Source organism: Pogonomyrmex barbatus, unplaced genomic scaffold (genome assembly GCF_055798465.1).
Source record: "Pogonomyrmex barbatus isolate J1 unplaced genomic scaffold, ASM5579846v1 scaffold16, whole genome shotgun sequence".
NCBI classification, from domain to species: Eukaryota; Metazoa; Arthropoda; class Insecta; order Hymenoptera; family Formicidae; genus Pogonomyrmex; species Pogonomyrmex barbatus.
The window spans coordinates 114,931-138,668 of NW_028297112.1; the positions used below are offsets into that span (position 1 = coordinate 114,931).

The 23,738-nt window shown below is 33.7% G+C and overlaps 1 protein-coding gene across 2 annotated transcripts in view; it reads right to left on the bottom strand.

Annotated features, from left to right (window-relative positions):
• LOC105426150 (protein kinase C-binding protein NELL1) overlaps positions 1-23,738 on the bottom strand; it is an 86,637-nt gene that overhangs the window by 61,388 nt on the left and 1,511 nt on the right. For both annotated transcript variants that reach the window (XM_089073959.1, XM_089073958.1), the window contains one exon: positions 22,850-23,738. This exon is cut by the window's right edge. In XM_089073959.1, coding sequence (XP_088930085.1) covers positions 22,850-23,225 — 376 coding nt within the window. In that variant the 5' untranslated portion in view covers positions 23,226-23,738. The remainder of the gene's footprint in view (positions 1-22,849) is intronic.

A 23,738-nucleotide genomic window follows, 5' to 3' on the forward strand; every position in this document is an offset into this window, starting at 1 on the left:
TAAGTTAATTAATCTCATAAAAATATAAACATATTATAACAATAACGGTATATATTTTATTGCGTGTGTGAAATTATTATTAAATATACAAACATTATCTCATGTCTTTTAATTTCTTTAGGCATTCAATTACACATGAGTAAAATAGTAATTGTTTTTCAGAGAATTTCATTTTATGAGATATTCTCTATAAGTCGGCATTGCATAATAATCCTACACAACTGGAAAAAGTAACAAAGTAAAAAAGTGCAGTAATGTGCGCAATTATTCATCTCCAGTCTCTCGAAATGTGTGCCTTCGCTAGAAAAGTGCTCGATTGAAACAGGCGCCAGACGGAAAAATAACGAGAATACGAAGAAAGAAGACTCTCCCCCCTCTCTCCCTCTCCTCCCACTCTCTCTCTCTCTCTAAAACAAAAATTTCAAGAAAAAAATTTTGTACACAAAAGATGCGTTTCTGAAATCTACAAATCTTTTTTTATAATTATAATAAATTTTACTTTACTTGAAAATTTTTTCCTCAAAACATATATTGTTCTTTTTTCTATTATTTTTACATATTTGTAATAAAATCACTAACTTTTTCAAGATAAACATTATTAATACATCTAATCCATACGTGCGGGTGCGAATGCGGATTGCGTGCATGTATGTGTATTTAAATGTAAATAGATATATTGCTAGGCAATAAAGGATCAAGGTATTTAAGTATTAAGAGATTCGGAATATAAACAATTATTGATGTAGACTTATTCTAGGCGAAGTAAGGTCCATTAAAACATTTCGAAACATGTGTTTTGTTTCTACAATCTGATTTTATCATCCTCGCACGGAAACGCCAAAGAATGAATCTTTCTAATCTAAAAATAGATATTTTTTAGATTAGAAAATTCTAATAACGTAACTCATGAAAAAAAAGGATTGATTAATGCATGAATCTAAAAATAAATAAATATATATGACAAGTTTATAACGAAATCGCAAAACATATCTGAAACATTCATTCTTTTTCGTCTTCATTCATAAATTCTACGATACATTATAAAATATGATCGTCTTCATTATAAATTATATTATATTATCAATCATATGCGTCGTTTACTTTATTGCATATAATTTTTATAACAAGTTTATAAAATGTTATTAATGAGAGTAAATTCAAATACTTTATAAAATTCTTTAATCAAATCTAAAATATTAATTTACACACAAAATCACAAATTAATTACAAATAATAGACAAAAAATTTAATTGAAAAATTGTAATAAAAGAATGTTTATAAAAATAAGAAGGATAGAAAATGATATTCTTTTTTAAGTTGATTAACATAATAATTTTTAATGCTGTATTATATATGTAATAAATTTATGTACTTGTATGTACTAAACAATTTATTAATATTGAAAATAAAAAAACTTTCAAACAAATATGCTAGAATATTTTCTTGCGATTCTTTGTGACAGCTTTTTATATAGTATTTTATCAGCGTGCTGACGTTCAAGGAAGCACAATAAGGAAATTAGAATACATTATGTCGCAATTCCGTAAAGCTAAGTGTAGCGTTTTATATCAACAATTATTCTCCTTTCGAATATACAGCTTCTGCTAAAAGGGGCAAAAGGTCGATCGATAGAAAAATCGGCAGAGGGATGGTTAGGTTATCTTCTAAGGGTACTGGCTCACCTTAGAAGGAAAAAAATAGAATAAGGTGAAGAATTGCGCTTTCATAAAGTCATGCAAATCACTTTCATTACGTTATATATTATACTTCGCTCTCATATATACAGTTCACGTATACGGGTTAGAAACGCAATTGACATAAGGTGGATTGTTTATATTTGCAAAGTGGAGTACAAATGCAATTCTTAACAAACAACTATAGCAAAATTACTGAGAATGTTATATTATGATTTTCCAAAAATGTAGATCAAAAATACAATTTGGAGATAGAAAATACAATTTGGAGTTTTAGAAAAAAAATTTTTTTTATATATATTTATACAAGCTAATTTGAATGAAAATGATATCTATCTGTAACAAAATTAATTTAAAAAAATGACATCTAATTACATTATTAAATTTATATATAGTGTTGTTGAATTTTAATTATTAATTTTCTTTTTATATTTTACTACTGTAACTTAAGATTTAATATCATTATCACAGAAAAGAAATAGATTTGATTGCTATCTACTTTCGTTCATCAATATTTACGAGCCAATTAAAATATTCGTACATCTATACAGCTTTATCTACAGCTCTATCTAATCGCATTTGAATATGAACATTTATCAACTGATATATCTGCCAATCATTATTTCTACTACTACAGTCAATTGAGGACAATCGATGAGCCTGATGGCCTTTCGAGAACATCGGAAATCGCAAGTCGTCCTATAAATAATTCACGTGATCGAGCTAGAAATAATTGATGCCTCCTTACAAGAGTCATATACTGACTCGCGTTTTTAGCAAAAGTAAATTACGGTACAAGCCACCTTTTCTTTGGTTTAAAATTACACAGATAAATATATGTGTAAAAAGGCCTTCCAATGATCGACCAAAATAACTATAAAAAAAAATGAAGACTAGGATCTAACATTTATAATATGACAAGCAAATTACAAATTTATTAAATATCAATAATTTAATAAAGTTAAATTAAATATTAAAAAATTAAATATTAAATTATTTTTGGAATAATCACCGATTTTTTATTTTCTCCGTGCGCGCGTGCGCGCGCGTGTGTCAGAATTATACGTAAATTTATTTATTTTTATTTTGGCTCGAACTTATTTTTCAACAACACTATTACATATAATTTGTTTTATACAGAGCGTCTGATTCCAAATAATAAATCGCTTATGCGCAGGTAGAGCGGGTCAAATTATTGCAGAAAAGTTCTTTACTATTTTGCGATTTATTTTCACAATTAATAAGTACGAGTTATTAATTGTGAAAATCGTCAAATAACTGTCAAATAACGTATCCGCTCGGTCCACCAGCAAATGCCAGCCTACACAACGAGATGTTGCCAAACATAAACATGCATTCGCGGTTGCTAAGAGCGCGACGAAATGTTTGAAGGTTGCACTATAACAAATGTTCCGTCATTTGTAGATTTCATATCGAAATATCTCGCCGCACTCCTAGCAACTGTAAACACGCATAATGTTAAGCGGTCACGTCTCGCTGTGTGTTTAGCATTTACCGATGAGCCGGGTGGATCATTCGACGCGCTTACTCGACGATTTTTAAATAATTAATAACTCGTTATTAATTGCGAAAATCACAAAATGACAAGATTTTTCTGCTCAATTTTATTCGCTCTGTCTGCACATATGTGGTGTACCATTATGAATCAGACACCCTGTATTTTGATGTACAGGTGGCCATCATTAACATTTGCTACTAATGCGACTACATAAAGTTCCAATCCGAAAAATAACCTAACGAACATACGGCATCCCTTCTGGCAGACGCATATGGGTTGGGAAAACACACAAAAGGTTGAAAAATGGAGAGCGAATTGCTCATTATCGAATGGTCAGAACGTGCAAAGGATGTCGAGGGATGTCCTAACGGGATTTAATGGCGATTTCTAAAGACAGGCATGGTGATGGTCCCCTCTCCTCCCACTTAAGGGAATTTCATTTGACTCCCTAAAATTACGGATTTGCCGAGGGTGAGAATGAATCGTGCGAAAATTGTCTCTATCTATATTATTCATCACCCATGCTTCTTTTTCCTTCCATGTCAATAGTAACGGGCAATAGTAAACGATCAAAAAATTGTCATTAAAATTGTTTTTTTTTTTTTTTTCTAAATAACTACTTCATTAATATCTAATAGTAAATAATTAGTTTTTTTTAAAAATAACCATTTTATTAATAATTAAAATCAAATTATTATCTATCATTATAATTAATTATAAAACATTTTCAAACATTTTCTAAATTATTTGTAATGATCAAATGATCCATTTTACAACTTTCAATATGTCTTTTCTATGATGATATTTCTATAAGATCCTTAGGGTAATTTTTTTTATTCACTTATCTCTATCAAATATATGAAAAATAATAAGCATCATCACGATGTATTCAACGTTGTTGTTGCGTCGTTCATAAAACAGCACGCCGACCTTCGGACGAAAAATCACCTGTTTCGCATACTGCGTAGTTACCAGTAATTAGTCCAAGATTATTCAAAAAGAAAAAGAAAAACAACATCTTGAAAGAGTGCGAGGGTCGCAGCAAATTACATCTAACAAGCGCTCTAAAGTAGCTGTATAATTTATTTACCTCGTCGTATAACCTCGAGTCGAGTGCGATCCGGTCACATACATTCTGTCGCATTATCTAGGATTTTGATGAAACACCCGCGCGCGCGCGCGCGCGCGCGCGCATGTTTTCAACCGTTTTCCGTTATGTACCGATTGGAGTGATTTTATATATTATTTCCTTTTTTCTTATTTTTACTTTATCTAATATTTTTCATATTTTTCTATTAAATGTTTAATAACAGATTAAACGTTAAGTTTAAGATATTATATTTGTTTCTTTGCTTTTAACTATCCCACTCTCATCACTCTCATCACTCTCATCGTTCCTGTGCATTTCGGAGATTGCATCCCTGACAATAGAGATTAATTATTCTCTTCTAAATTAACGGACATACATCTTACAGTCATAGCGTTCACTCGACCTGTCTACCTATGGACCTGCACGGTGCGTCCGACATGCCTCTGAGCGAGTCAACCTGCGAGAGGGCGCGTCCGGAGCGCCCTCCTTCCATGTCCCATTTCTTAGATTTTTAATTTCTTACATTTGTTATTTCGGGATTTGGACAGCTGTTACAATTCGTTGGAGCATTTTTCAATTTCTTATTGACTTAATCGAAAGTTATTATGACTCCCAATTCCTGGGATTATCTGATGGTCACGATACGAGTTTATGTAAGCGATGAAATCAACTATCCATTTAAATAAAGTTCAATATAATATTCGATTTATCTACGCAACTCTTACTTAGTGCGACTCTCATATCTCCGTTTCCTTCTCTTTGTCTGCCAAACATCGTAGATCCAGCGTGAATGCGTCAAATTTATTTACATTAAACGATCCGCGATTTGTCTGGCCGGCGTCTAGCATCTCGTCCTATTCGTAAAATTACCAGAAAATAATCAAAGTACGAGCCTCATCAAGTGAGATCACACGTTCGCAAACAATTATATCTTTTTTTATAGCAAGATGGAAGTATTTAGAGAAACATAATTCCTCGTTTAGAATAAAATAAAAGTAAATTTTTTTTTTTTATAAAAGAAAATTGTAAATCATACAAAATGTTTATTAAATTATTAGAATATCTTCGTTATAAGTATAACAAATTACATATCACGATGAATAATTATATAATAGGCCATTAAAAACTTTATTATGCGCATTACTTATTATTTGAGGTAAAATAAAACATAAATTGCTCAAAGCAATCATGAAAAATATACGCAAAATCGATAGAAGTGACTCGTGCAAATGGACTACATGTAAAATTAATCGACAACTGCTTAAATCTTACTTAGGTCTACAACAGGAACAAAAACATTGTCGATCGAAGAACCTCGACTTACGTAAAACCCTTTGCGCTCGATGAGTTTTCCAGTCGATCGGCCACCCAGTGGCGGCGGCGGCGGCGGCGGCGGCGGCGACGGCGGCGACGGCGGTGGTAGCCTGTATAGTTGTACGCGCCTCTTACGAGTCCGTTTTACGATCGCCTCATAAACGTCGAGATCGACGAAATTGATGGACCACTATATGTAGCGGCGCCTCATACATGCACGCACATATGCGTGCTTATACGTCCAATTATCGTACCGATTCGCATTATTCTTAAATGCATTCTAACTATAAGGTCGATATTCTTACAATGACATTCTTACTATTTCTGGTCCAAATGTCGAAGAATTGGAAATGCAAAGTTAAAAGAAACTTTACATTATAAAACAATTTTAAACAATAAACGTTAATTTTCGTTATGTCAGAATAATATAACATTTTAATTTGCCATTCTTAACCCTTCCTCAGTATTTTACTACCTTTCATCTGCAACTTAAGTCTTTGAGAAATAAAAAGTCCTTGTACTATTCTAATTCTGTATAAAAAAACTGAATAAATTCATTTATATTTGTGAATTGTGAAACTTGTAACAAGTTTTACCATTGTAGAAATCGGATTATATCTCTTACAAATAATAAAATTGAAACGGTAACACAAACATACATATCGTTAAAACACGATTTCACGTTAGAAATTCATAACTTTTATATGAGTGAATAAAAAAAAATTCTTTCAGATTAAGAGGATCCTAGACTCACGAGCGAACTGCGACGAAAACATTTACACATATGCACATCTAACATACATAGATACATATACTGTGATGAGTAGTAGTCCTACTTTGAAGAAAAATTTCTTTTTTCAGAATATTTTTGTTTTTAAGAGAAAAAGAAAGGAAAAAAAGAATCGAGAAAAATTTCAAAAAATAAGGAAAACAATGAAAATTATCCTTTTTTTAAAGAAAGTGTAACTTTCCTAATTAATTTAATTAATTAATTAATTAAATTGTGCTGTCAATATCACAATTATTGATATAGGGAGAATACAGATATCTATACAGGGTGACATTAAAATAAATGGTCTCACTTAGTATATTCTGAGGATTATTCTTCCTGAGGATAAAGTAAAGTCATATAAACATAAGGAAACTAATTTCCTTTTGCTACAATACACGCTTCACATCGACACGTTTCGGAAGACGTATTGTTCAAAAATTCTGAATTTGATCACATGTAATAACAATTTGGTTTTTGAATGTTTCCAGATTTATATACACTATCTTTGATATCATATTAATGTTTTACATTATCTAATTCTAACAGAAAACATGTGACATTGACATCTAAATGCGATAAACGCGCGCACGCATGCGAATTTTTGAACAATGACGACGACGACGACGACGACGACGACGACGACGACGACGACGACGACGACGACGACGACGACGACGACGACGACGACGACGACGACGACGACGACGACGACGACGACGACGACGACGACGACGACGACGACGACGACGACGACGACGACGGCAATAGCGATGATGAGAACACGACGACTACCTCGGAGGCTTGGACTTGAACCAATCCTGACCTTCCCTGCCGCTATACCGACCTAGAAAATTGCATGCGTATCCGGGCTATGTATAGTATGTGACGTCGAAGCCACAGATCGGACACTTCTCGCTGCACTATTACATTCCGCAATAATAAAGATTCGAGTTAAATGTCAGAAATGTCAAGAAAATTAGGTGACAAGGAGAACTTAACACGACAATCGTACTAAAAAAGAAATTTTTTCACTTTGAAGGAAAAAACATTTTTGAAAAAAAAAAGATACAATTGTTACTATCAAAGTCAGTTATTTTGCCGAATTCTTTTTATATGATTTGTATTTGTTATCAAAATAGTTTCGCAAATAAAATTATGATTGTACTTTATGTAGATGAACTGATTACATAATAATATTAACAATATGATGAAGAGTAAAAGAGTGAAATACCGATCGAGAGATCGAAGCTACGCCTAAATATCTTTTATAGTAATCAGAATTCAGAACTGATTGAGTAGCTTTTGCAAAAATCCTATTCTGGCTCTCTACGTTGATCTGAATTTGACCTTTTGATATATCTTTAGTACAAGCGAAATTATTAAATTATTAAATTTAACTTAATTTAAATTAAATTTAATTGAATTCGCTCCGAGGAGTGCAAATTTAAAAGAAATCCAATTCACAAAATTTTTGAACTTCGAGGACTTATTATTCTTGGACTAAACATCTTACGTTATGATCTCTAATATTAATTACCGCAACATTCCATTGCATTCAATTAAACAATTAGCATCCATTTTGCGGACGCGGAAACCAAAGGTAAAACTGTATTACGCGAGCATTATTTATTTCCAATATCTCATTATATATTCATCGAGTGCATGGTGAGAACTCTGAAAATTCATGATGCGTCACATAGCTAGGTTCTCCAAAATATTTCGACTCACGTACTCCGGTGTATCATCACGTACCGGTGGTTCGTTCCAATCTTATTCTTTTTCTTTCTTTTTCATTCTTTTGGATAGCTTCAATCGAACGGAAATTAATTGAAAAGTAATTAATAAATGAAAGTATAAAATTGATCATCTGCAGAAAGATATGTATCATCAGTGAAAGTACATTTGATGGAATTATTGTTGTACGGAACTCAAGAAGATTAAGAAAAATCGGCGAAGAAACTTTGATAGCAAAAGAATAGAAATGAAAAAAAGAGGAATAAAGGTAACGACATGTGACATGCCTAAATGCAATGTCTAAAATTGGAAAAACTTTAAAAGATCGAATCTTTGTTAGAGAAGTTCGAGAAAGTAACAATTTCTCTTTCTACCAACATTCTCATTAATTGATGGCAAGAATAAAATCTAAGATATATTCAAATTAGTTAGAAGAACACTAGCAAATTAAAAACGAAATTTATGAAATAATGTAATAAAAAAAAATGTATATTCTAGATATAAGAATCAATTGGTTCTAAAGATTATTGGAAGTCATTCTTAAAGAATAAGATATTATTTCAAGTTAATGTGATCTCATAGGAAGAAGCAATATTATCTTTTAATATCGATAAATTATTCAAATTTGTATTTGTAAGATTTGAATATTTGTAAGATAAGACAGAATGTAGGAAAAAAGATAAAAACAAGAAATTAAGTCTATCTTTGAAAGCAACCTTAATGCCAATGTGATGAAACTTGAAACAAGAATTAATTTTAATGGAAATTGGATGATGAAATTGATTGAGTTCGATTCATGCCAAAAAAAAGACACCAAAATTGGGACGAAAAATAGCGAAAACTCCTATTGCGGTGGTAAAAGCCCCATGTCAAAAAGGAAGCGAGAATGAAAACATCAAAGAGTAATCGGTATCCCCTTTCAACACGATCGTGTGTAAAAAGGCAGAAGCACACGTAGAGGGAAAAGCACGGCGGCGAAGATCAAAGAAAAAAGAGAGAGGCGAGGGCAACATCGGATGTCATACCGAGATCGCAGAAGTTAATTTTGATGGAAAGTCGACTCAAAAGGAGGGGACGCACGCTTACAAACTTTATCGCACGCGCACGAAGCGAGCCGAAAAACTGCGAATGAAGAAGATGAAATGAGAAAAGCGAGCCCGAGGGAGAAAAACGGGGAGAAAATCGAGAGATATCGGAGCTTCGGGCTTTTGGAGGTTTTCCAAGGGGATGAAGAGAGACAGGAGCGGGTGATTGGGAACGATCGATGAACCTCCCTCCGAGGAAAAGCCTGGGATGATGAGTGCTAGGATAAGTGAAAGGAAAGAAAAGGATAGAAGCGCTGTGGGGCAAGTGTTCGAGGGGATGCCTCGAAGGGTGAACAGGACAGGCACGGAGTGTTAGACCGGGGGCAGGAGGTCACACAAGTTCGCATACGTATAATACGTACTTCTCTCCTTCGTGTGTATACTCTTCTCGACTCATTCGACGTTGTATAAATAATATGATTTATACTTGCATACGATGCGCTATATTGATCGAAAAGAGGAAGGTGTGAACGAAACGTGAAAAGAAAAACGTGTTCGAGATAACATGCGAGTCTATAAATGTCGGCGAAAAGATAAAAGATGAATAAGTTTTGCTTGCTTCCAGTGAAAATGGAAACTTTTCTTAAGAACTTTCTGTAGATGCTTTGCGTATAAGAGACATTAAAGTTACATATGCGGTAGCGATATAGCAAGAATCGGCAATAGAAATCACCAATTTGCAATCTATCGCATGAAATACGTCGTCACAATCATACTTGTATTGAAATTATCATTCTGCATTCTTTAAAAATCAATAATCACAACATGACTTGTAATAAATTTCTAGCCCAAGATTGATCTGACAATTTCAAGAATTCCCTTAGAACAGACTAGCCAAATGGTCGAACCTGTGAGGCCATTAGAAATAATCAGATCGAAAACTTGGGGTCGAATTGAACAGGATAAACGTTCAAGGAGACAATCGAGCCCGTCCTCCTTAGATGTCATATTACTTATTGATTTCAAAAGAATTCCGTGTAGAAGTTGCCAGCCGGCAAACGCTCTTAAATGGCGGCAATATTGGTCTGAGGGCCGGCCCGATCTTTGACGGGCAATCGAACGGCCACGTCGTCGTCGGCTCAAGATAAATCAAATCACATCTCACTTGTCTGAATTCCGTGCGAATGATGTCACGTTTTGTATCGGGCCGTGAGAACATTCAAAAAGATACGAAGGAGAGAGAGAGAGAGAGAGAGAGAGAGAGAGAGAGAGAGAGAGAGAGAGAGAGAGAGACAGAGCGCGAATCAAGACGTATCGACGAAGGAATTCGGCGCGATCGAGAAGCCACCAACGACGTGGCGCGAGCAATTAAATTAATAAATGACAAACGAGTAAGTTGATAAACGTCATACAAAACACGGCACTATGTCAACGAAAAAAGGAACGGAAATGTAATGTCATTAATACAGCACGATTGTACAATTAGAATTATCAGCGATTGCTTGGGGACAGATTTCTGAAAAAAGACGTGGCTGGGTGCAAGAGGTACGTATCTCGACACATGTTACATATGCGATAGTTTCTGGTGAAGGCGACTAATCGTGACGATTAATTCTCGGAAGCAATATTGCCATTTCGATGAATTCTTGGAAGTAATAAACTATAAAAATTTCCATTCGAATCATTAATTAGTTCTTATACGTTTCTTGGCTATACGTTTCTTATACATTCAAGATTAATACGAAATAATCTATTAACGTTCAAAATGTTAAGTAATTAATAATTTGTTTGAGTAATTTCTAATTTCTTTCGTAATTTTTGTCTGGTAAATAAATAAAGATCTAATCTTCTAACAAATTCTTCCTTTTAACAAATTTTGCTTTAATAAGTTAATAATTATTTTGCGTTTTCTCGAAAGTCCCATTATCGAGGGACTTTCGAGAATTTCTACCATACCATATTTTTCGACTTGGAATAATTCACGATCATTTATCTCTATTAGGCAGCAAACGATGGGAACGATAAAAATGATAATACGAATACGGGATGGATAGAAAGAAAGATTTAAGGACTGTATGCAATTTCTGTATGCACAGTGAAGTCAAGTCCTAGGATATTCCTCCTGTCATGTAACTGACTTTTCTCTAAAATTACGTACGAAAAATCGATAATGAAAAAATGATAACTATAATCGCTATTGGAGAAAATTGCATCGATATATTTGCATAATGTATTTCGGACACGTGTTCGTGTGTATAAATTATATAATACGCATTAAAACTATATAAATGAGAACAACATAGCTGATTATGGCGATAGAGACAGAAAGGAAAAAGCTAAAAGATAAAGAAACATAATGCTGCTAAAGTCAACGCCCTGCCAACTCGACACTCGCCGCATTATGCAACCCTCCCGAGCGATCATTCAAAGCTCTCGCTCCTTCTATCTCTTCTTTCTCCTTCTTTCTCCTCACTATACACATAGCCATATACACATTACTACTATACATTACTACCTCACTATACTGACACGAGCGATTCCAACAAAGCCAGCCATATCTACAGTAGCACAGCCACATCTAGAATCACGAGCATCTTTGCAACTGGGTGCGCGATTCACCGCGATAACACCGCGTAACAAAAATTGTTTTTCACGCACAAAAAATCGATATATCCATGAAAATAAAAACGAAATCTAGCATGGAAATGTGTTTCGTTCCGCGAAATCAAGTTATTTATGCATATTTAGAGTTTAAAGGAGATCATTTTGCAAACCAGGAGATCATGTTGCAAAACGAAATTTTATAATTGTCTGAAAATCAATTTTATATTTCCATATAAAATTAATAGCTGAATTCGAAAAAGGAAGTACCATAAAATACATAATGATGAAAAATACATTTTTAATGGGAACGATAAAAATGAAAGTCGCTCAAATTTTTCCCTCTTTCTCAATTCCCTCTTTCTACGATTTTCTTTGTGAATGTTAACGAAGCAAATGTGATTTTCAAGATGTACTGTGTAAATGTTTCGGAGGCGCGAATAAAATGTTCTGAGGGCACGCACATAACAAAAATTATTATGATTCGGATATTACTTTTCTTCTTTTACTTTTAAGTTTTACTTTAGCTAAATTCACTACTTTGCTTTTGCTTTATATCCTGAATGTAAATTGAACAGGCTTTCAAACAGCGAAATGCAAATTACTGCTATTAAAGTATATTCACGTGATACAATCCACATTCACAAAGAAAATCGTAGAAAGGTCAAAAAAGAGAGAAATTTGAGCGATTTTTAACTAAAAATGCAAAATGCATTTTTTTACCGTTTTACTCTGCTTCAATCGCTTTAATTTTATCATTTTCTGATTCAGTAACCAATTTTATATGAAAATATATAATGATTCTCTGACAATCGCAGACATTTTACACTACGGCCGAATTGATCTCCTTTAAACTTCAAATATTCATTAAAAACGTAAATAACTTGATTTCGCGAAATAGAACACATTTTTATGCTAGATTTCTAATTTCACGGACATGTAGATTTTTCATGCGTGAAAAAGATAATTTTATTTTTTTTTCGTTATACGATATAATAATAAGCTTAAATCTCTTTTTTATATCTGTTCTGAGAACAAACATAAACCGAACACAAACCGAATTTCCAATTTTTGTTTTGTTTTTCCAATGCTAAGAAATGTAAATTTATATCATTTACTCGGCTTAAAGATACAAATTAAGCAGTAAATTTTTCAAGTTTTTAAGAAAAACAGCACAAAACGTGATAATATTCTGTAATATAAAGTTATATATAAAATGTAATGAATAAACTATTTATCAAAAGCATTTAACTATATTAATACACATATTAATTCGAATCGCTATAATTATAAAAATTTTTTAAATTTATTTATAGCAACGTATTTACATGATATAGAGGAGAATTGATAAAGATGAGAATTCTCTAAAGCATGTGTCACACTAGGTATCGCAGACACGGATTTGATTGGGATTGCGGCTCAGCGGATTTGGATTCTTCGTTCACACTACGGATTCAATTTGTGATATATGCGTTTACTCGTCTGCTGTGTATGACAGTGTTCAGTTTACAAAATTATAATTTTAATCGATACATAAAAAGAAAGAAACTGTGTTCATGTCTATTATGTATGTATAATTAATTTTGTGTGTGTGTGTGTGTGTGTGTGTGTGTGTGTGTGTGTGTGTGTGTGTACTACATATATATATATGTACATATATATATATATATATATATATATATATATACTACATATGTTTCACACTATTAATTTTTTTTAAAGTTATAAATAATGTAATCATTCGTATTTTCATTTCAAACAATAACGTAAAAATTTCAGAAAATAAAATTAATAAATCATGTACACTTGTAAATTTGGGACTTGGAGCTTGCGCTATTCAATCCTAGTGCATTGCTCTATTGGTGTGTCCCACAATAAAAAAACACTGTCTTACCATTGTATCATCGAGCATTCGATGTCTTTTGTAAATCACTTTTTTGAGATATTGTGTGAGCTACAGGTGACCACAGCAGACGAATATTTATCCATCCATAAACAAGTCACGTGACCAAAATTCAATATTTTATTGGTTTGGATCATGAATTACGGATCGCGAAAACAGAGAATCGTCTATTCCGCAATCTGTAATCCGCATCCGAAGCTGTCTCGTTTTGATTGACTGAATTCCGATCTGCAATCCGCAATCCGCATCCGTAATACGTAGTATGACAGGGGCTTAGCAAGATCTTTGGAGAATTCTAATTTACAATTAGAGATTTAAGATTTAAAGAAATCATAGCAACTGCAGAACTGAACATTTAGCCATCTAAAGGCTCCTAGTATTCAAGGACACGATAATTTAACAATCGATAGAACTTTTACAGAACCTAATAAAACAAACAACGCGCTAAAGCTGGCAGATCGATCGAAGAGTATCGATACGCTATTTACAACTGCACCGAGATTGTTGATATTAAATAAACATAGCAATGATTGTTAGATTTATGGTATCAGAAATAGAAATTTCTTTATAAAGCAGAGAAAGCATAAAAGCACCTCTTAAATGCAAAGTATGGAAAAAAATGTTAAAGTTAAAATAAGTATTGAGTATTATATAATATAATATAAAAAAATAAAAGTATAAATATTGAAACTATTAATATAAAAGGTTTTAATTTTCTAAAATTTATAATCTTGAGAGAATTGCAAAATTTCGAAGGTTACATGATATCATATTATCAAAGTTACATGATAATATATATTAAACGCTACAGTCATTGTCAATTTTTAAAATATCCCGTTAAAATATTCTTGATATTTGATTCGTTCAAATTGAAAACCTGACACGGTTTTCTACCTACATAGCTAAGTGTGCAAGCGTTCGCGCACGGTCTGTGCATTCACGTGGCGGCGAGGAGGCCTCTGTTGCAATTATGGAATTGAGATATTATCTGGCCGCGTGAATTGCGTTAGAATCGATCTAAAGCTCTCTGGACGAATCACCAATCTACTTACAAGATGAAGATGAGACTTTGAAATTCGAATCAAAGTTATAGAAAAGTCTGTGGCCGTTTTTTTGACGATTCAAAAATATTTTCAACTATTACTTACAAATATATATCAACACATTAATATCTTGCGGATTCTACTGCCTTTTGTGTCATTCAAACAAGTTATTCATTATAAATATGATTGTAAACACAAATAAGTCATAACGTTCAATCAAATAACTTAATTATTATGTATTAGCTAAGCTTATTTGTGAGTAATTTGTAAATTACTTTGCATGACATGGTTCTATTATCATCGCATCAATAATATATTTGCTGGATATATTTGCTGAAAGCATTGTAGCTTGTTATTTTTACGAAAAAATTTGATGAGCACTTTAATATATAGAAATACACACACACAATATATGATAAACAGATTTTGATAACAAATTGTATCAAATGTCTAATCTCATTGGGATTTCCATTATAATTAAGGTATGCTGTACTCTTGCGATGCATCGAGGGTAGGAAATGGTTGGCATGCACATGGTCGGAGCACTACCCGTGACAGCAGCTGTCATATATCGACCACAGTCGGATACCATTCTACCGTTCCCATTTTTCTCTTTTTCGATATCGCACAACAGTGTTTCCTATAGGCATGTATACGCAGGTGTTTCACCTTTTTCTTCTCTATCATCTATTTATGTGTTGTTCTTACAATTTCTTATATTTTATATATTTTGACTCTCCAATTGCGAGATATCTGTGCAAGCACAATTCTTTCGAGTTCAAATAAAATAAATATTTTTTATAAATTAATATAAAGTCTGAGATATGAAAAACATAAATCAATTAATTAACTTTATACGTCTTTAATTGCCATGAGAAAGAGAGAGAAGGAGGGAAGGAACAGAGGAAGGGAAGGAAAGAGGGAGAGAAAGGGGAAGAGAGGGAGGGAGGGAGAGGAGAGAGGGAGAGGAGAGAGAGAGAGAGAGAGAGAGAGAGAGAGAGAGAGAGAGAGAATGTCGAGATTCTAATTCATATTTCAGCTGTGAATTACATTAATCGCAAAGTAGCTCGGCAACTCAGGACATTGCTTCAGTTTCGCTGACGAGGATAAGGCTTACTAAGGATAAGGCCACTAGAATTTATGCTAACTCGACAGTAATAAGAGCTGGAATATCCGAGAGGCTGGATCAACGCATGGCCTACCGAAACGGGCATCGTACGATTTTCTTTGATTACGTTACATAATGTGAGAAAGCGCAGAGAAACATGAATTTGTCTGACGAATGCACATTCCGATTATCGTGTTATAGTTATTACATTGATTAACACAGGTCTTTTTTTATCTTTGTAGAATACATGGAAAATGATATGTTCGGTACGTTTATGATAGACATTTCTTGAAATTCAAATATTTTTCCTTTATATCTAGTATGTATTATACATGTTTGTAATTAAAATATTTATATGTAAACAAACTTTCGACTGATAAAAATGATAGCATTGCTCAAAAAGATTCATAATTTTATCAAAGATTCATAATTTTAAACAGAATATAATTCCATCTATATATATATATATATATTTCATCTATATCTATATATATATATATATATATATATATATATATATATTTCATCTATATATATATATATATATATATATTCCATCTATATATATATATATATATCTCACTTTCCTGACACACGGCAGTCTCCATACACGAGCACACTATTTTAAACTACTTTCTTCTAGTTAATCATATGAGTAAATAAAAAATAAGACAAATCCAGTCTGCCAAATTTAAAATTGGATATATAAAACTGAATTAAGAAGCAATAAAACATAGAAAAACAAAAGCAAGATGCTATTTATTTAAATGAATAAATATATGTTAAAGAATATAATATTCATATTTATTATTCATATTTTGAATATATCATTCTATGTATTGTATTACGTATTGTATCTCTCGGATTATGATACATATATCAAAGTTCTTTCGAAGAAACAGTACAAATATAAATGAGGACGTCTCCTTCATGTATCTCCAAACGGGAGATATGCTTTGATGATACAGCTAATCTCGCCTACAAGCGCAAATCATCCAAGAACGAGGATGAAGATATAAGGATGAAAGGGAAGGAAAGAGAGCTGATTTAAGGATCAGAAAAGACTTTGAAATCATGAATAGGAAAGACAAATAACAAATATCCACATATTTCGTTTCGTTGAACGCACAGATGTGCGTAAAGAATATACATCTAAAAGGATAAATGAGAGAATGGCGATGCAACAACACATCGTCATATCTCATCTTAAAAAAGCTCTCGAAATAATACTATCTTTTGCAAGCGGGTCTTATAGGTGATTTCATTACGCGGCGTGCAGACCGACAAGAACAATTTCCCCTTCCACGAAAATTCGTGTAATTTGTGTTGTTTATCGAGAAAATCTCTACTAAACCAATCGGCATGCTACATGCAACTCTAAAGAGTAGTAATTCTGATAAGGCGGATAAAGACGTGGGAAAAAATTTTCTTTAACTGTTGAAAATGCCAACGTTGATTAACTTAAACCAAGTCTTTGTTTTTTTTTAATAAATTATTTTATTAAATAAAAGCAAATGACATTAAGTGCTGCAAAATAAACCCACGAAAGAACAATTTCGCTCAACTGTCTAAAAAGTCTAATTAAATATAGATCTGAAAATAATTTTGTTGAGACATCAAAATTATTATATAAAATGTTTAAATATGATAATAATACTGTAAAAATTTTTGATATTTTAGTAAGCAATTTGACATTCTACATAAATAAGTGTTCTTTTCACTTATACATTTTTATTAATTGAAAATCATGATAAAGTAGTCATATCACAGTCATCCAATTATAATATGAAAGAATTTCGCTTTGAAAAGTATAATCTTCTCAGCGCGGACGATATTGATATTTATTCCTAAGCTAAATTGAACATAAAATTATAAATATGATGAGAGCAAGAGCACAATGATCATCAGTGTTAACGCGCGTGAAGCTGTAATAATATAACTGTCATTTGTCCTGGCGCCTGAGAGCACACAAAGAGAGGTCTCAGATTCTGATAAATACTGTCGCAATTCTGATAAATACTGTCCAATAATTACAATTATTATTGATTTTAAAATATTCTTGCGCCGCTCAAAATTGTAACTTTACGTAGAGCGAAAATTAACAAGCCCTTTCGAACTAATACATACTATTTATATTGTATACAATTTATACTGTATACTTATTTCCATCCTTGATAAGAATTTTATATAAAAATAAAAGATTAATGTGATAAATATTTTTACATATTAAATAAAAATTTTTACTTTCAAAATCTCGAAATATATGCATTTTTGTTATTTATATTTCAGATTTAATATTATCTTTTTTAGAATTCTCTCAATTTTCCAATTGCTCTCTTTTTGTATTTAATTTTCTATTCGATATAATGTAAATTCTAAATTATTCTCGATAATGAAAACTAAATACTTTCTGTAATTACATATACGAGTATCATATAGCATTGCAGTACATTATAGTACATTGTTACTATATATCTTGAGTCAACACTGCTATGTTATATGATAGATCGAATTAATCTCTCAAAGCTGTATCATAATATGCATCTCTTTTGTATTTCAAGAGTTAATTTACATTTAGCTATGTGTATATATATACAGATATCTAAATGTGTATTTATTTGAACGTGAAAGAGAGTGCGACTCCGGAATACTCAGGAGCGTGATGAACGTAAAGCAACTGTTAGTGCATATGTTGACGCTTCGTTCGACGCTCCTCTTTAATCGAATGCTCTCCTTGAAAATCGAAAGCTGTTGCGGAGCCACATTCAATTAGATTTGAAGCACTCGAAGGCGAGACGATGAAATCCGATCGCACATCACGTCGCGATATAGATCGCTATCGACGTTTCACGTTTCGCGTGTATGTGTAACTAATTCATGATGAGGTAAAATCGGAAATGTAACCCGCAGTCTCTCTCGGGAGACAGAAACAAGGGGGATGGCGATGGTACGATCTCTGACTCACCCTCGCCTTTGAGAAAATTATGGCCGTTGAGTGTGTTCACTTTCTCATAAAAATTCAGAGATCGTTCCCCATGAAGGATCCAAAAGGAGAATCCCGGTGAAAATATTTATTATTATGACGTGCTAAACATGAACGCTAATTGCTTTTTTCTAAGAATAGGATAATAGGCCGAAGCTATATTTACTTCTCTCTGATGTGGAAAGGAATTCTTTATGTAAGTCTATAAATGGATCACATTATGCCTACATTGTCACCATGATAATTTTTAGATGAGAGTCAAACTGCACGTAATTATGTTGTAATAGATGTTGCAATTTTATCGTGTGTTAGAAAAAAAGTTAAAGAAGAAATGTAACTTTACGAGCAAACTCTTCTTAATTGTCGATGTAACTTCAATTGTCATAATGCGACTAATTTCTACGTCGCGATTTCGTAACTTCAATTGTCATAATGCGACTAATTTCTACGTCGCGATCAGTAATCTGTTTGTTTTTGGGAAGATACTCAAGAAAAGCAAACAATTTTGCGAAATTATTAATTGCACACTTCTTGCATTTCTTCTGTAATATGCGATTCATGTTTTTATTATCTTAGATTTTCCTTGTAAGTAAATTTACAATAAGATATATAAGAAAACGATAGTCTTCCCTATGACAACAACGATAATTTGTGATCACACAATTTGCAATCATGTTTGCAATGAATGTTTAACGGTGAATGACAACAAAAGCGAAAGATCATAGTTGCTTCGGTATTTCAATTTGAGTTCCATAAATTTTAATTCCAATTTATTTCTTATTCAATAATTTCGGCGCTCTCTTTCTCTCTCTCTCTCTCTCTCTCTCTCTCTCTCTCTCTCTCTCTCTCTCTCTCTCTCTCTCTCTCTCTCTCTCTCTCTCTCTCCCCTCTCTCCTTCCCCTTTCTTCATGCGCGTGCACGCATGCACGCATGCACGCATGCACGCATGCACGCATGCACGCATCCACGCACGTACGCACGTATATATACGCGTAACGCGCACGCAATTTTACTCAACAATTAGTTGATAAAACTAGATATCTTTTAAAAAGTATCTATATTTAAGAAGTGGTACCGTCATTCTCTCTCTCTCTCTTTGGTATGATTCTGTCGCATAGCCCATCATCTATACTTTTTCGTAAAACGCAACGAGATGAACATTGAAAGTGAAAGAGAGTAAAAGCTCTCGTAGTGTAAAAAGCTCTCGTAGTATAAAAGACGATTAGAGAGTCCCGAGAATCCTGGTCGTGTTAATCAGAACAAGAAACTGAGTGAGTGAGTGAGTGAGAGAGAGAGAGAGAGAGAGAGAGAGAGAGAGAGCCGAAAAGTGATATACGAAAAAATACTCTCAACTCTCTTGGCACTTGGCTTCAGCAGAGATAAATAGTAGCCATGGGTGCGGCTCGACAATGTCTACGAGGCACACGTTTTAAATGGATATGAATCGCACGAATCCGTGAGCGAGACGGCGCAAGGACGGAAGAAAAATCAAAAGATAAAAACGAAGAAGAGTAGAGAGGAGGAAGAAGAGGAACATGTCGGTGCTATATAAACGAGAAGAGTTCTCGCTTATGTTTCAAGTGCGTCGATGATAGTTTAATGGCGCGGCAGGTAAAAGTAATGCGTCGTAAAAATAATGCCCTTACTCCTCACAGTCTTTGATTGTCATCTCGCGAGGATATTTATGTGTTACAAAAATATACAGAGCTCGAAACATCAAGAAAGAGAAAAGCATAATCAAGGATCAAATCGTGGAGATATATGCGGCCCCGCATAAATGCTATGCGCGCGATCATCAAAAAAAGCTCATCTGATTAACAAAGTTATGCTTGCGATTTTATTTTCAACAAGTTTGAACGAGTTATCTCTAAAGTGACTTAAACGCAAAAAGGTAAATTTTTATCATTTTGATGATTATTTTGGCTCTTTTTCTGCCTCAATTTTACATTTGACAAGATGGAGAAAGATAACAAAATGAGCTAAATTAAAGTAATCTTTACCAATTATTCATTTCATTTACAAAGTAAATTTGTATACGTTCCGTGTGTGCGATCTTAAAATTAATTCACATATTATATTATTACAATTTTTCAATTGCCTATTATATTAATCATTATAGAATACGAATTATTGTAACATATCGCTGAGATGTAACTTGCTCAATGAATGCTCGTGATTTATACGACATTGTTTCATTAACTCACGGGTGGGAAATTACATACTAACTATAATTTATAGCCAATAAATATGATGCGATTGTTCACGAGACAGTTATCGTCACACATATTTGATGATCGCAATGACGGTTTAATAATCGAATACAATGACAATTTATTTCAATCTTTGCCGGAAAGTACAAAAGAGATATCTTTTTCGTAGTTCCTGCTTCCTATTTTTTAGTAGATATCACATATTTAAGTATGTTTATAAATATTACTTATTATTAACATATTATTAACTTTAATAATATTATATAATTTTGTATTAATTGGCATAATGATATTTTACGTACACAATAATTCTGTGTACTTAACATTGTAATATTATATCGATACGTTATATCGATATTTTGCAAAATATTAAAAAGAAACATAACTTTTTTGCTCGATTTATTACTCTTCTGATATTTTTATGATTTTATCTATTATAAGATTTTCATTAATTAACGAAGAAAATGAGAAATGAAATTAGCTTTACTCTTTAACATATGAAGCTATTAGATATTATTAACATAAGTTTTTAATTTTCTTGTCATAACTTTGTAGCATAATTAGTTACAAAATTAAATAATTTAAAATTTAATCATTAAAATTAATTAAATATTTAATCATAAAAATTAATTAATATCTGTGGACATTTCGATTTCATTGTAAGATCATTTCGCCTCTTTATCCACATGAAAGCGGAAATCGAGATTCGAATCGTGTCATCGACACAATTGAATTCTACGCAATGCATCATACGATGGTCGTTCATTTATTTACTTCAAAATTAAGATGAAAAAAGACAAGATAAAATTTATCTAGATTTCTTCGAATATTAAATAATAAAATATGATTCAATAATGATTCAAAAAGAGAATATTACTTCCATTAGTTTTTATCATTTCTATCATTATAATTTTTATTCGCAACAATAATTTATTTTGGCAAAATAACATTCGGATCTTTCGCTCAACAGCCACATCGGCACCAAAATCGGCGCAGTTTATTTCAATATATGAAAGTGGGGAATGAAACTCTATAAAGAAAACGAATAAATCTCAGAAATCTCGCCCTTCCGATGTTTTAATAATACACGTGTCTTGTACTGTACGAGACAGGCACACGGCATAACACGACATACACCGCGAATGTTTATCTTATTTCCTCGAAAAGTCGCCCTGTTTATCCTTCGCATTTCGCGTGCGAGCCGATTTGAATTCTCGCGAGCTCTTTTGTTAAGCTCAGGGTGAGGCACAACGTCGATATATTGCCCGGGGTGATCGTATCGTCGTGAATTTTCATGGAACTTGAGATACGTCATTTTTAGATTGTAGGGTCGATCGATTGCAGATAAATGTGATTGTCGTTCGTCAGTCACGTCAAGGATATGTGAATACTTCCAATTCAATTCAATTCTGCAAATCGAACGTTGATAAAAATCAGTTTAAAAAATTACTTTCACGTTGGGGAAAAATCGAACGGATAACATATCGAAACTAAAACATGAATAACATTTATTGAAATAAGTAATAAAAGTATACAACGTTCGAGAAGCAGAGAGGGAGAGAGAGAGAGAGAGAGAGAGAGAGAGAGAGAAAAAACACTTATCTCATTAGTAAAATTTTCAATTCTCTAATAGGAGAATATTTTTCTCACGAAAGAAACATATTCAACAATGATGAAATAAATAAAATTGTCCTTTTCATGTAATATGTTATGTGTAGTATGTCGAATGCTTTTCTTTGCCAAATTAAAAAATCTAAAATATTGTCACTCTCGCTCAACATGCATATTCCGTACGTTTAACATAGATCGATCTACGTCAATATTTAACATGTCAACATTTATCTTGTTCTTACCTGGTGAGACGGCAAGTGCGAGGAAGGCAGCAGCGGCAGCGACGAAAAATATCCTGAGTGCATTTCCCGAGCCGCGCCGTCTTCCGCCTAACCTATTCCGAATGGCGCGACAGCAACAAAATTCGTCATTGCAGCACACCCTCGCCGTGATGTCTTCGTATTCCGATCGGCGGAGTTGCACATCGAGGACGATGTGATAGGCCTTTTCCTCTTCCTCCTCGTAAGGCTCCTCTTCGCCGTCGGCGTCCTCGGGCAGATCAGCAGCGAGCACCGATACGCGACGTCGACGCGGTGATCCCGGCAAGCGCGGGTCGCCGGCACTGCGGTTGCCGCCACCGCCACCGGCACGGTCGATCGCCGGCTCGCCTCGATACATGGCCTGCGGGAGCAGCGACGACAACGGTGGCCAACAACGTGCCACCGGGGTCGGCTGCACTCGTCAACGTATCCTGCTGTTCGCGATGCCTGCGATTACACCCGTGCCAGTATTATCCACGGCAGCCCGGTCTCTTACCCTGCCTGCGACACCGTATGACCTAGCGACACGTTCGCTACTGCGAGGCATTACCGCTACCTAAAGCGTCCGAGCCGAGCTAGCACTACTAGCCACGGACACACGTAGCACTGATTAACCGAACTAACCGATCAACCGATCAATCAATCACCAATTTTTTTTTCTTTCTTTTTTTTGGAGGGGGGGGGGGAGGGGTCTTCCCGAGACGTTGCTTTCTCCGATCTAACTGGTCCAATCCGCGATCGACTACTTTCGACTACTTTCAATTACCCGGTGTTCTCGGTTTACCCGGTCCTCTCGGCGATAACGACCATGGCTTGACGTCAATTATATTATTCCCGCAAAAAATATATTTAGCGAAGAAGTAACGGACGA